This window comes from Girardinichthys multiradiatus, chromosome 6 (assembly GCF_021462225.1).
Source record: "Girardinichthys multiradiatus isolate DD_20200921_A chromosome 6, DD_fGirMul_XY1, whole genome shotgun sequence".
Classification (NCBI taxonomy): domain Eukaryota; kingdom Metazoa; phylum Chordata; class Actinopteri; order Cyprinodontiformes; family Goodeidae; genus Girardinichthys; species Girardinichthys multiradiatus.
The window spans coordinates 11,393,031-11,408,069 of record NC_061799.1 but is presented as its reverse complement, the minus strand read 5'-3'; the positions used below and the strand labels follow the sequence as shown (position 1 = coordinate 11,408,069).

Genomic DNA, 15,039 nt, shown 5'->3' with positions numbered 1-15,039 from the left:
ATCTGGAGGAGCTGCAGAGATCTACAGCTAATGGGACCTTTTTGGAAGGTGAGAAGAAAAGCCAGTGTTGAAAGAAAATTGTCCTGTATGCAGTTTGCTAGACATCATACCAGACACAGTAAGCATGTGAAAAAAAGGTGCTCAGGTCAGATGAGGTCAAAAAGGAACTTTTGCCTTGCATACAACACTGCATGTATGGCAAAAAAAAACACTGATTTTTGTGTTGGAGTGGCCCTCACTGAACATACAAACAGTGGAACATGGTTTCAGCATTTTGTTGTGAAGATGGTTTTCTCCATCAAGGATGGGGAAGCTGGTCAGAGTTGATGGGAAGATGGATAGAGCAAAATATAGGATAACCCTGAAAGAAAACCTGTTAAAAGCTGCAAACGACTTGAGCCTGGAGCAGAGGTTCACCTTCCAGCAGGACAAAAACCCTAGCAGTCAGAGCTACAAATGAATGATTTTAATCACAACAGCCTAGTCAAAGTACAGACTGAATTCCAATTGAGAATCCTAGGCAAGGTTTGAAAGTGTATGGTCACCAATGTACTCCATCCAATTTTTGTTTTTTTGGGGGGGATTTTGTTATTTATTGCTTAAGAAGAATAAGCAAAAATGTCAGTATCTATTGTTCAGAATGTGGAAAGCAGGTACAAACATAAAATGTAGTTCCACAAAGGGCTAACTTAGAGTGTGTGTGTGTGTGTGTGTGTGGGGGGGGGGGGGGGGGGGGGGGGTGCAGAATACAAACACCCCCGAACTTTTCACATTTTGAAATTTTAAAACCACGTAACATACATGCATCTCCACTTTACACACTGCTTTGTTCTGCAGTCCCAAGTTGCAACATGACATATTTAAAATTAAAAACTTGACTCTGCCAGTTTACACACATTTAGAGTGAGCCTTGACAGATGGTTCATCCCAGGCTGCATCACTGTTTACCAACCTACTATAGACCACATCAGCGCCAAACATCATATACAGCTGCATGTCTAAAAGGATATGGCCCATTCATAGAGGCAACAAGGCATAACTTCACATGAGTGATATCCAGACGTCTGCCATTCCCTTCCTCATTCCCTTTTTAACTCATCCACTCCCATCTGTTCATGCAAGGCGCAGCGCAATCTGGCACCGTGCAACACCTCAGCTGTGCAACACACAAAGCCCCCAAGCTTCCCATTATGCTCACATACTACCTTTAAGTTCCTTGTTGTTTTAAAATGAGGGAAATAGGGCATTTAGAGAAGTGTGCATTTATAAAACTTCTTCAAAGTAAATGCAAGCCCCTAACCCCCTTTTAAATCTTGCCAATGCGCTGAACTGAAACAGGGGCCACAGTTTGTCCTTTGGAACTCCTTTATTCAAGGTTTATGTGTGAATCTGCTCCAGACAAAAGCGCCTGAAACTGAAAAAAATGAGAAAGAAAGAATGAAATGGGGAAGTGGGGTGGGGTGTGAAACGGGACAGGACCGTGCAAGACTTTAAATCATCATTGGAAAGTCATTAGAAAGCTGGCGGGGCTGGACATAGATGGCCGCACAGATTGCGCGCTCCCGAGGACAATACTGGTAATGAAGTGGAAGCAGGAGGGGAGTGTCCGCGGACCGATTTCTTTGCTCTACTTATTCCAGGAGCCCTAAAGTTTCCCCACAATCTGTGTGCAGGGTGTAAAAGCTGTATTCATGAGGTGTTAACCGTTTTGTTTGTCGGGGCGCGGAATTTATTCAAAGTGTTGCGGCTATCAGCGACAGATGGGCTGGAAGGTGATGGATTGGAGTAGGAGTTAACTGAGAGAAGGAGAGGTGGAGAAAGCAGAGAAGGAATGTTGGGGTGTAAACTGGACGTTATCAATCTGCAGGTTTTGTAGTGCCAGCCTAAGCCTGCTGCTGTGCTCAGCTCAGTCTCATTGCTCTTTACTGCACGTTTACTGACCGAGTGAATGTAAAACTCTATAAATTCAACTTTTTAATATGGTTCTCAAGACATATTTGTAGTGTAAATTGGTGCGTTGCAACTTAAAACATAAAGCAAAGAGGAAATGATAACAAGTTTAACTGGAAAACGTATAACATCAGCATCATTTGTCCACAATAGAACGTACACTGATAAAACAAACTGTTAGACGCGGACATTTTACTGAAGCAGCTTTATGTTTGTAAGTAGACATTATGGAAGTTTAATATTTGAAAAAATTATATTTGTGCATTTTGGCTTATTCCAAATTGGATTCAAAATCACGTAATAACCAACAATGTAAAAACTTTGTTTGCAAATTCACTAAAAACCACCAACACCAACATGTACAGTTAAGCCCAAAATTATTCATACACCTGGCAAAATGTTTTATGTTTCTTCTGACTGAAAGCAATATTAGTGTTTTGAAGTGACCCACCCAGAGTCCCGACTTGAATCTGACAGAGAATCTTTAGGGAGAGCTATGATTAGGGTGATGGTGAGGAGGTGAACCAACATCTTTAGTTAAATTCTAATAAAAATGTTTTGCTATTTTTTACCAAAACAAAAAACCACATTGTTAGAATTTAACCTTGTACAATACATCTAAAAACCAATGCTTAGTTGAAATGCAAATAGTTATCGTTCCTAATATTTAATTTGCTCCAAAATTCTTTGATACAGTGCATGGGCACCGAAATATTACCATGACATTTTATGGTTGCCCTCTTCGTTTTGGCAGCATACAAATAACAACATGCATATGTGTAGTCCTGTTTAGTTAAACCTTTACTAGGCAACTCGTGCGCCAAACCTAAGCAAGCACAATTAATTTTAAAAAATACAAAAGTCTTTCAACACATCTTGGATTTAGGCACTGAAATATCAACTTCATTTTTAATAAAGGCTGATGCAGAATGTGGTCATGAGCATCTTTAAAGGATACTTCCATGGTTAGGAAATCATACAAGGAACTATAACTTGAAGCATTATTTTTATGATGCCAATGGGGCCACTAGGAGAGGACTGATGGGGGAGGACTGCAGTGGCCACCCCATTACATTTGTTGACCCCCATTGGCCCTCCGGTCCAGAGAGTCTTTTATGCATTTTTGAAGTAATAGAAATGGAAGATTAGAGAGGACGTGTCAACGATTTGCAATTTATTTATCTGTTTGATTACTTGTTTCTTTATGCTTAAGTTAATTATTGTCTTTCACAGTGGGACACTCACTTCTGGCTCGTATATATGAATACAGCATCATAATATTCCTGATATTCTGTTTTGGCTTTTTGTTTTGGTTTGCAACCCCAAGATTATTAGCGTCCAGAATCTGGCCACCTCTTGTGCTGAATGTTGTAGCTTTTGTGTTTTAAATAAAAAGACCAAAACTTTTTAGGATTCAATCAATCCTCAGTGAGAAGACAAAGAGGAAATTTTGCTACCCTTTAAATGCCAGGCTGACAACATTTACCTCCTAATGGCCACACAAAGGGGCCACATTAACCCGCCAACCACTTTATCTTGAATTTAATTTCGATAAGAGTTTGGGAATAATGAAGGTTGACTAGTCTGTATGTGAAGTGGTTCCCTCAATATACGGCTTCTATATAGGAGAAGAAGTGACACAAGTTTCTCAAGTGTTGCACTCTGGAGCCGATGGGCACATTCACTCCTAATGATTTCCATCAATAGTGCAGAGGGGTGAGGCCATTATCCGGGCGAGCTCTGCGCGCAGAGTGGCTCTCTGCTGGAGAGGTGGTAATTGGATAATTAGTGCTGGAAACCAATTAGAGCTCAGGGCATGTGATGGCACGCGAGTTCAGCAAAGGATGGCTGCAAGAGCAAGTAAGATGGGGTGTGGGTTCTGAGTGCGTCACCACACTGATCGATTATCCTGTAGACACCGCTCCTTAGGGTCACACTCACACACAGGCCCTAGATCTCCTTCCTCAACCTCCTGCTCCCCTGGACCACAGCTCTCCCTCCCCCTTCCAGCGCTTATCTGCTGGACACAAAAGCGACCAAATCGTCCATTTCCATGTGAAAGAGTTAAGCCCCAACAAGAAGCACGGATCGGGCGAGCAGCTTCAGACCCCAAATATCCTGCGATCACTTGAGCAAATGGAGCCACAATGCAGAAGAATGAAAGAAAAGAGAGGGATGAGAGCAAGAATAGGAGAGGGGGGTGAGGGCGCTCTAAAGACATATTTATATATGTTAAAGAAAATGCTAATACGTCTCGTGAAGAATAGAGAGGATTTCATAGACTCCCTAATTCTGCTTTTGTTGCACTCGCGTGTAGATGGGCGCGATTGACACGGTGATCACGTGACAGAAGTTTTTTGCGTCTTCAAATCAGAGCTTTTCTTGACAGCATAGACGTGACTCTGTGTGTGTGTGTGTGTGTGTGTGTGTGTGTGTGTGTGTGTGTGTGTGTGTGTGTGTGTGTGTGTGTGTGTGTGTGTTGGAGGGAGGAGGATGCAAGAGTCTGTCCAACAACTGTTTTAAAAGAAAAAAGTGTCTGTGTGGTGCGCGTGCACGTGCACGTTTTTTTAATCCGCCAGGCGAGGCGCGACAAACAGCAGCGTTATTTGCTTTTGATTGCTCTGTACCTCTGGGTGTGAGAAAACGCTGAGCGCTGTTGGAAAACGCGGGAATCCGGTGTACACTTGGAGCATGTTGCTGCTGTGGGCTCAGAAAAACAGCCTCTCTGTCTTCAGCTGAAAGAGCTCTTCACCGTGTCGCCTGAATGACAGATCTTTTTGCACCTGGGTTAATGTTGCAGCAGCAAAGCAAACTACTACCTTATCCTATGAATACCATTGCTGTGTTTGTTGCTCTTTTGTAGGGCGTACCACCCAAGTTCTAATGGGTTTCTTTTTCTTTTTTGAAAAATGCTCTGAGGTTTGTAGGTTTTTTTTGGGTGGGGTTATTTGCTGCTGTTGCCAAAACTTGACCATGTAGTTTGTAAGGGGCAAAAAAAGTGTTTGTAAATAAATAAATATTTGTTTTATAAAATAAAAGCATCACCGTCTCTTTGATTTTGGATCTCTTCAAAGTCTTTAATACTGTTGATCGATTCCAATGGACATATTGAAGATACTGTTTTTCCACGCAGTTGAATGGTTTGGAAATCATAGGTAGAACATTTTGTTACTTTGTTTGTTTTCAGTGTTGCTTGTGCATATCTGATATTTTATCTTGTTGTCTTTCTCTGTCCTGGGACTGGTATCTTTGGTATATTTGCAGAAATGCTTATTAATATAAAATGTTCCTGTCACACGATTAAACAAAATTAAATAAAGGAGTTCCACAAGGTTCAATTCTTGGCCCTTTATTTTTGCATTACATCACTCAAATTTTCTCTTCTATGCTAATGAATCTGTAATTCCCTGCTCCACACCTACTCCTGCAAAGGATTGAAATCATCTCCAACATGCCTTCAACAGAGTACAAGAACAGCTCTGCCGCCTACATCTTGATTTAAATGTCAAAAAAAACAAAACTTATGTTTTTTGCTTCTTGAAAAGCATGGATAGTGCTGTCTGAGGCAATTTTCATGGGGAATAGTCAACAAAAAGTTGCTGTCAATTTCTAAATATTATGACAACTATTATAATGAACATGTTCATCATAAGCTGCTATTAGGATTTTTTAAATAAATGCTTATTTTTACTGTACAACTAAAATTGGGTGAATCAGTCTTTTTTTGCCTTTTGTTGACTATAGAAATATAACTTAAATCAGTACATTTGCTTATTGAATTTCCACGTTGAATATCACAGGGCAATGAGAATTATTACCATGCTTTTTTTTTAATTCAGCATTGTCAACACTAATGTAAACTGGTCATCCATGCACTATTTTCGCCTCAGTGACTGGTATGTACTCATATACAAAGCCATTCTTCTCTCTCATTATCTTGCCTTTTAATATGGAAACAAGGAAATTGCTATCTTCATTCAGTGGACACTGTGAAAATGCTGGCATCAAAAGTAAGCTTTGAACATGGAAATAAAGCTTTAGGGTTTCAGTACTTAATCCCAGTGACTCGATGAAAACTGAAATCTGTAGTCTGACCAATATCTGCAAAACATATCCCTGAATGAATTCAAACTCTGGTGAAAACTCTGGAGTCTAGGATAATTGTTTCTGGATATCTTTTTATGTAATTTATTAATCTATAACAGATGGAAAAATGTTGTCCATCTCTCCTGCCTTAAAACATCTATTTTTTTGGTTTGCAAGTCCACTCAATAGGAATTTGGTACTGTGTATTTAGTCAGTCAGTCATTTTCTACCGCTTATTCCATAGTGGGTCGCAGGGGAGCTGGTGCCTATCTCCAGCAGTCTATGGGCGAGAGGCAGGGTACACCCTGGACTGATCGCCAGTCCATCGCAGGGCAACACACAAACAACCATGCACACACTCATTCATTCATACACCTAAGGTCAATTTAGAGTGACCAATTAACCTAACAGGCATGTCTTTGGACTGTGGGAGGAAGCCGGAGTACCCGGTGAGAACCCACACATGCACGGGGAGAACATGCAAACTCCATGCAGAAAGACCCCAGGCTGGGAATCGAACCCAGGACCTTCTTGCTGCAAGGCAACAGTGCTACCAACTGCGCCACTGTGTATTTAATGAAAAGCAAATCATCCCAAGTGCACAAACTGTTGTTTTATTGTGTCTATCTCTCTGTTTTACATGAAAAGCAGCCACATTGGATTTTAAGGTTCAGGATGAGAGACATTTCTGACTAAACACTTAAAGTTCCAAATTTTGGGAACTTTTCTGTTTATGTTTCCAAGTTTAAACTTGGACGTGTTCTGAGTGAAATTGAACCCGGTATTTAAATTGTATCATTCAACTAATCAAGCAGTGCCAATGAATAAAAGAATACCATTTCTTCTTTTTGTCAACCAGTCATAGCGTGTACATACTGCATAATATGGTATTCTAGTCAGGTATAAAGCCTGAACAGAAAATGAGTGAATAAGAAGGCAAATTCAAAGAAAGAACGAAAAAGACTTCAAAAAGCCTAAGGACCTCAAGTCTGGCTCACTTAAAGCATAAAGTCATAAGGTGATCTCATTCTTCAGGGGTAATTGGAAAGTGATGTCATTAATCAATCAAAGTCTCATGTCTGCTTCTTTAAGACAGGTCCAACTAAGCTGGGCTTGTTCATTCAGGTGCCTTCTATTTGACTTTCAGTGGCAGATGGGTTCTTTATAGAACATGCCAACCTGTATTAGCTTCCACTGCAAGGCAAGTGTTGCCCCTGAAAAAGGCTGGGGGTGTAGCATGAGGAGGGGTCAGGAAAGAGCGAGTGAGCCCTATAGGAAGAATGAGAAAATCTCCTAAAGAGCCGTGACGGGGCCCTCGTCTGTCTCTAAATGTATTTTGATGGGGGGGACCCTGGTGTCCGGGGCAATTCATCTCCCATCTCCAAGTAATGAAAGGAGTCATAGCCGGGACTGTTTCGGGATCTAGAGAAGAGGGGGAGGAAGGGAATGGTTCTACAAAGGCTACATGTGGCTTTGCCTCATTATGCCACAGTTAGGCTGGGGGGGTTGTGTGGGGCCAGAGAGGGTGAGGGTCCCAACAGACAGATTCAGAGGGGCCACAATGCCAGCGAGGACGGCTGCAAAGGGAGACCCCGCCATGCCATTATCCCACCACTGCTAACAAGGGCTTCATATGCCTTTGATATAATCTCACCATTGAAATCCTGATAAATCCTCCCTGCGTTTACAGCCAAATCCCATTTGTAACGGGTAAAAGCTGGGAGTATTTGTGCGTATCCACCTGTGCCTCTCTGTTCTGGCAGCCGAGGCCACTGAAAACTGCATGTTAAACGGAGCCGTTACATAGGCTTTAATTAAAAAATCTCCTCTATATCTCTCTCCTGCACAAGACATCTCATGAGCCAATCTGAGCTGTGGCTGAATTAGAATAAAATAAATGTTTAAGTGCATTTAGTCCCTGTGTAGCTGAAGATATGATCTAAAAGACAAACAATTACTAGATTAGAGCACAGTGAAGGAGTGGGATGAGTAAATTTATGGAGTTTATGAAATGATGCTATGAACACCAGTTACACCACATTCTTCTGAACGTACGCAGTGACCCGCGAAATGATTTGACATCCGTTGAACTTTTTCCACATTGTAACATTACAACTACCAACTTCAGAGTATTATATTGGGACCTTATGTGATAGACCAACACACAGCAGCACATCATTGAGAAGTGGAAGGAAACAAATACAGGGTTTTCAACGTTTTTCACCAATAAAAATGAGAAAAATGGTAGGTTCATTTTTATTTAACCCTATTTACTCTTTTACCCCTAAATAAAATCAAATTCAACAAACTGTCTAATAGAAAACTACCTTATAAATAAATATGTACTTCTGAACATACTAAAGATTAAAGAACCCAGCAGACAGGCATGGGAGAATGTTGAGGAGATATTGAAAGCAGAGTCAGGTTATAAAACAATATCCCAAACTTTGAATATTTCACTGTGCACAATAATTCAAAAATGAAACGGGTATGAAATGAAAAGACATGGCCGTCCACCTAAACCAATAAGCCAGGTAAGAGCAGCATTAATCAGAGAAGCACCCAAAAGACCCATGGTAACTTTATAGACTGGAGAAGTGTTAGTCATGCACTCCAACAAATCTGGCATTTAAGGAAGAGTTGCGAAAAGAAAGCCAGCAATTAACAAAAGCCATATGAATTCTCATATGCAGTTTGCCAAAAGGCATGGACACAACAAACATGTGGAGAAAGATGCTTTAGTCAGATAAGACAAAACAAAAAACGGCAAATGCTCTGTGGGGAAAAACTAACACAGCATAACACCCAAAATACACCATCCCCTTTGGGAAAGATGGTGGTGGCAGCATGGTGTTAGGGATGCATTTCTTCAGAAGGGAAAATGAAGCTGTTTTGAGTTATTGAGTATAATGAAGAATTCTGGAAGAAAACCTGTTAGAGGCCCGAAAGACTTTCCAGCAAGACAACAACCTTAAACGTACAGCCAGAGCTACACTGGAATGATTTACACCAACGCATAATAATGTGTCAGAATGGACTAGTCAAAGCCAAGACCTAAACCCAACTGAGAATCTGTGGGAAGACTTGAAAAATGTATGTTCTCAGATGCTCTCCATCTAATTGGACTGGGCTTAAGCTATTTAGCAAAAAAGAAGTAAGTTTAGTCGGTAGATGTACAAAATCACAGAGACACACCTCAAGAAGACTTCCCACAGTAACTGCAGCAAAGGGCTCTTCTACTAAGCATTGACTCAAGGGGGGTCAATATAAATGCACACCACACTTTTCAGATCCACTTTTGTAAATGTTTTTAAAACAATATATTATTTTCCTCCTACTTCACAGTATTGCACTACTTTGTGTGGAGCTATCCCATAAAATCCCAATAAATTGTAATGTGAGACAATATAAAAAAGTTCCAGGAGCTTGAATAGTTTTGCAAAGCACAGTCTTTCCATTATTCAGCATGCTGAGCTGCGGAAGGCATTAAATCTGTATGTATAAACTCCAATCTGCTCGGCTGAGTGGATGAGGCCGCACTGATAGGGAAAAATTATAAATTGTGTCCTGCAGGCTTAAAGTTTAAGTCTCCTCCTGCTTTTAGAGGTGGAGAGGTCAGTGGGACATCTCAGCCTCTGTTTTTCTTTAGTGGGCTACACAGGACACACGTGTGGGGATCCAAACAGTATTTTAGTATAAATCTCTTCACAATGAAGAGGTAAAGCAGTCCCATCAGACACTCCTATTCAAATGCTTTGTCCTCTAGCTCAGGGACACTGCGCATCTCCGTGCCTCCCCCTCCACCCATGTATCGGTGCGCAGCCTCGTTTAACAGTCCGAGGAACATAAACAAGCAACGGAAACTATAGCAACATTAAATCAAGCTCTGCATTTATCCCACAAATTGGGTGCCAAGTTGCTCCGGACAGCCCAGGAATCTCTAAACAGGGTTTAGAGGTCTCACAGAAGACCCCCCTCTTTTTTTTTTTTTACCTCCCCGTATCAAAGCCCGGATTGGTCACAGTGCGGCTCATTTGCATGCCTCGCCATATAAACCCTCCTGCAGACACTGCAGCCCGCTTGCGCTGACAGAGCAGCACACCTCCAGTGAGTGAGTGAGAGAGCGGAGCGCATCCAGAGTGCGCATTAACAGAGATATGGAATATTTATCACAGGCTTTGTTCTGAAAAACAACACAGGAGAGTGGACCGATAGGAAAGGAGAACACTTTTTAGCAGTGGGTTTTGTTTGAACTCTCAGGTTGGACTCAGTGAGGACAGTTTGCAGAGTATTATGATGGGAGAAACAGGGTGGAACGGGCTGCTGGTGTTTTTGTGCGCCTCCGTTCTGATTATGGCTGCTTTTACGCAAGGAAAAACTGTGAAATATCAGACATTTGAGGAGGACGCACCGGGTACAGTGATTGGAAACTTAGCTAAGGACATCTACTCTACTTCGTCTTCATCAGGAGGCTCCAGAAACAGTTTCAGGATGATGAAACAGTTCAACTCGTCTTTCATCCGTCTCAGGGAGAGCGACGGGCAGCTGACAATAGGGGAGAGGATAGACAGGGAGCGGATCTGCAAACACACCCTGCACTGTCTCATCGCCTTCGACGTGGTCAGCTTCTCCAAAGAGCAGTTCAAACTCATCCACGTAGAGGTGGAGGTCAAGGACATCAATGACAACTCCCCCGAGTTCTCCCGAAAAGAGTCGAGTCTGGAGATCTCCGAGAACACGGCGGTGGGAACCCGGATCCCGCTGGACTTTGCCGTGGATGAGGACGTCGGGGTGAACTACATCCAGAGCTACCAGATCTCCGTCAATAGTCACTTTTCCATCGATGTGCTCAGCAGGGCCGACGGGGTTAAATATGCGGAGCTGGTGCTCATGAAGGAGCTGGACCGGGAGACGCAAGCCTCTTACGCGCTGGAGCTGGTGGCCACGGACGGAGGCAACCCGTCCCGCAGCGGGACAACGCGCATAAATGTCAAGGTGAAAGACTACAATGACAACAGCCCAGTGTTCGACAGGAGCAGTTTCTCAGTGGACCTGCCCGAGGACGCGCCTGTGGGCTCCCTCTTGCTGGACTTGAACGCCGAGGACCCGGATGAGGGGCTGAACGGTGAGGTGATATACGGGTTCGGCCATCAGGTGCCCCCTGAGATACGGCAACTCTTCAAGGTGGACAGGAAGACCGGGAGGCTCACTCTGGAGAGCCCGGTTGACTTTGAGAGCAAGAACACGTACGAGTTTGACGTTCAGGCAAGCGACCTGGGTCCGAACCCGAGTCCGGCTATTTGTAAAATCGTAGTTCAGGTGCAGGACGTGAACGACAACGCGCCGGAGATCTCCATCACCCCAATGACCTCTATCACAGCGGGGATAGCATACATCACCGAGGCTGCAGCCAGAGAGAGCTTCGTGGCTCTGGTCAGCACCTCGGACAGAGACTCTGGCGCAAATGGGCAGGTGCACTGCACGCTCTACGGACACGATCACTTCAGACTGCAGCAGGCATATGAGGACAGCTTCATGATCGTGAGCACCAGTCCGCTGGACCGGGAGAAGATTCCTGAATATAACCTGACGGTGGTGGCGGAGGATCTGGGCTCCCCTCCTTTCAGGACCATCACCCAGTACACCATCAGGCTGACTGATGAGAACGATAACGCACCAGTGTTCAGTAAGCCTACGTATGAGGTGGCGGTGGTGGAGAACAACGCACCCGGCGCATACATCACCACGGTGTCGGCGCGGGACATGGACATGGGGTCAAACGGGAAGGTCACTTACAAGCTAGCGGACACCTATTTCATGGGCTCCCCGATCTCCACCTTCGTGTCTCTGGATCCTGCCAGCGGTTCGCTTTACGCGCTCAGGAGCTTCAACTATGAGGTGATGAAGCAGCTGGAGCTCCGTATCACAGCCAGCGACGGCGGCTCCCCGCCTCTGTTCGGCAGCGCCAGCGTCTATGTGCGGATCAGCGACCAGAACGATAACGCGCCGGTCATCACACAGCCGCCACTCAACAACGGCTCCGCTGAGGTTCTTCTGCCCCGGGACTCGCCCACGGGCTACATCGTGACCCGAGTGGAGGCGCGGGACGCTGATGAGGGAGTGAACTCAGAGCTGTCATACGGGCTCGCCACCGGGGAGCCGTCCGTGTTCTCCGTCAATAAAGCCACTGGAGAGATCTACCTGAATCAGGTGCTAAGCCACGACGTGGACGAGACCCTGAGCGTGACCGTGACAGTAAGCGACAACGGGAGGCCCGCGCTCACCTCCACCGCCACGCTCCACTTCCTCATCATCGCGGGCTCCCCGCCCAGCGACAGGACGGTGTACCAGGCGGGCGGCGGGGACGAGACGCGCGCCCAGTGGGACCTGTCGGTGGTGATCATCGTCGTGCTCGCGGGAAGCTGCACGCTCCTGCTGCTCGCCATCATCCTCATCGCGACCACCTGCAACAGGCGCCGGCGGGACAAAAGCGGAGAGGACAGCGACTCCTACGGGGAGAAGGGCACGCTAGAGCGGGGCAGGAACCACGCGGGGGACAACCCGCTTCTGCCCCTTCACGGAGCAGCTGGAGCAGGAGGGGGAGGAGGGGAGGTCTTTGACGGACACTCCTACAGCAGCCAGCCTGGTGCTTTCACCCCGGCTCACCCCGGGAGCAGCGACATGTGCTCGGCCTCAGAGGACGGCAGCGAGGTGCCCTGTGTGTATGACTCAGACAACAACAACAAGCTCCGTGGGAATAAACACGAGGTGACATGCTCCTTTGTGACAGAGGGATTGTATGGAGGGGGGAGATGTGTTTATTGAGCAGACTCTAACATGTGCTTTCTTCTTCTTCTCTCCTACAGGGATACTCCACTCTGCCTGGATATGGTAATGGTAAAGACGCAGTGAGGCCCATCACCATCTGGAAGGGCAACTCTTACACCACCATCTCTGCCCGAGACCCAGCCTTCAGTGGAAAAGACAGTGGCAAGGGGGACAGTGACTTTAATGACAGTGACAGTGATGTCAGTGGGGACACCGGTCCAAAGAAGGATGGGGCCATCGTTCCTCCCATGGGTGGTCAAAATGGTAAGGAAAGAATACAACAGAAAATTAAATTAAGAGATGAGTTGCACCATATATGATATATCTAACCTAACCTTGTTCACCTGTCAGCTCTGTGGGCATGCACCAGCGAGTGTAAAGTCCTGGGCCACTCAGATCGATGCTGGAGTCCCTCAGCCACCAGATCAAACGCGGCCCCCTCCCCGGCGCCGACCCTCTCTTCCTTCAGCAGCCTGCCTAAAACAGCCTCGCTGCCCAGGGACCCCCATCGCAGGGATAACTACTACCAAGCCCACATCCCCAAAACAGTGGGGCTGCAGAGCGTCTACGAGAAGGTTCTGCACAGCGAATATGACTACGTCCTGGTCACCCCACCCAGACCAGTAAGGGTACAGGAAATCAGCGATGTGGCCATCCCTGTTTACACCCCAACACCGACGCACTGTCCCAACAACGATGTCTAGGATGGAGCGACGCACAAACCCGCACGCTCTCAATGAAATGTACAGATTTGTCAGAGTTTTAATTTATGATGCTTTGAAGCTGAGAGAGATGTGGCTGTATTTGTTGTGAGGTGTGTGCCTGTAAACTTATCCTGGTATACAGAGCCAGTCCAAGACTGAACGGGGCCCTGAGCAGAACTTGATTTGGGACCCTTCCAGCTACCATCAGTCAAATCCAAATATCCAAAACTTAATGCATCATACATGTAACAAAAACGTTACTCTGAAAGTTTAACCTTACTTCTGCAGTTAGGGGATGTACTGCATAGAAATACGGAGTGTAAAAAACAGCATAAATGCTAAATATGATTTTAAACATGATATATAATATGATCACAAGTTTTATTTTCCACAATAACTGCTGATTTGTCACCAGTACAAAAAACCCCTAAAACCTGACTTGTGCAACGGTTCCAGAGCTCTTTGCCGCCCCCTGTTGGCCTCAGGGCCCTGAGCAGCTGCACAGTTTAGATTGGGCCTTGGGTCGGTTCTGCTGTCAAATGTACTGTATCTTTGTCTTTTAGTAGAGAGCCAATTTTGAGGTCCAGTCAGTCACTTTGGGACATTTGTTGGACATGAAGTGTATTATATGCAAGACTTGTACATGGAGAGATTTTATTTTTTCTATTAAAAAAAACAAAAAACAATAATTTAGCAAAAAATATATGTAAATATATGTATATACAGATCTTTAAGCATGCTTACTATTTAAAATGCCCTCAGAAATGTTCCGTTTGAGGGTTGGACACCCTATATTGTATCAAGTTGATAACCATGTACGAAATCATTTGAATGCAATAATAATTAATTGTACAGACTTTTTTAATCATCACAATATTCTGAAAATAAATAAACTTTGAGATACTGTTGTGAACATGACCGCTGAAGTTTGTTCCAAAGGATGATGGACTATCATTCAGGCCAGTCAGTAGCAGAAGCCAACAGGCTTCGCTGTTATTGCAGCATGACTGAGCCTGTGTCCTTGCAGCCGGCCGAGGAAGGTCACTTAAGTTTTCTCCCCTCTGTGAATACATGATTTTCCTGGTAAGATGCCAAATACAGGCGCTTTCCAGCAACACCCCCCCCACACACACACGACCATCAAACCATTTCACAAGTCGGCCAAAGCCTACCTCAGTAATTCTGTTCTTTATTACTGACTTCACTGCATTCATTTGCATGAAGAACTGGATCATGTGTTTGGGTTTTAACACCCAAAGTCATTAAATACATCAAAATATGCAAAAGACACATTATCTGTTGTTATGTTTTCAAAAACTTAGAGCCTAAGGAGATGGATAAAAAGTGTGACAGGGGACACAGAGTGCCTTGTAAAGTATTCACACCCTTGAAAATTTTTTCAATTTTCTCAACTTACATTCACAAACATCAATGTATTTTATTTGAATTTTATGGGACAGATCCTTTGCAA

General features: G+C 44.5%; 1 protein-coding gene across 1 annotated transcript; it reads left to right on the top strand.

The window, feature by feature from the left end:
- Positions 1-10,093: 10,093 nt before the first annotated feature.
- On the top strand, positions 10,094-14,481 carry LOC124869292 (protocadherin-8-like). Its single transcript, XM_047367065.1, has 3 exons — positions 10,094-12,804; positions 12,903-13,128; positions 13,216-14,481. The coding sequence occupies exons 1-3, from the start codon at positions 10,330-10,332 to the stop codon at positions 13,566-13,568; spliced, it is 3,054 nt and encodes a 1,017-aa protein (XP_047223021.1). The 5' UTR covers positions 10,094-10,329; the 3' UTR covers positions 13,569-14,481.
- The last annotated feature ends 558 nt before the right edge of the window (positions 14,482-15,039 follow it).

Coding starts and splice junctions, on each gene's coding strand:
- LOC124869292 (XM_047367065.1), top strand. CDS start 10,330: ATGATGGGAGAAACAGGGTGGAACGGGCTGCTGGTGTTTTTGTGCGCC. Junction 12,805..12,902: donor TCCGTGGGAATAAACACGAG/GTGACATGCTCC, acceptor TCTCTCCTACAG/GGATACTCCACTCTGCCTGG. Junction 13,129..13,215: donor TCCCATGGGTGGTCAAAATG/GTAAGGAAAGAA, acceptor TTCACCTGTCAG/CTCTGTGGGCATGCACCAGC.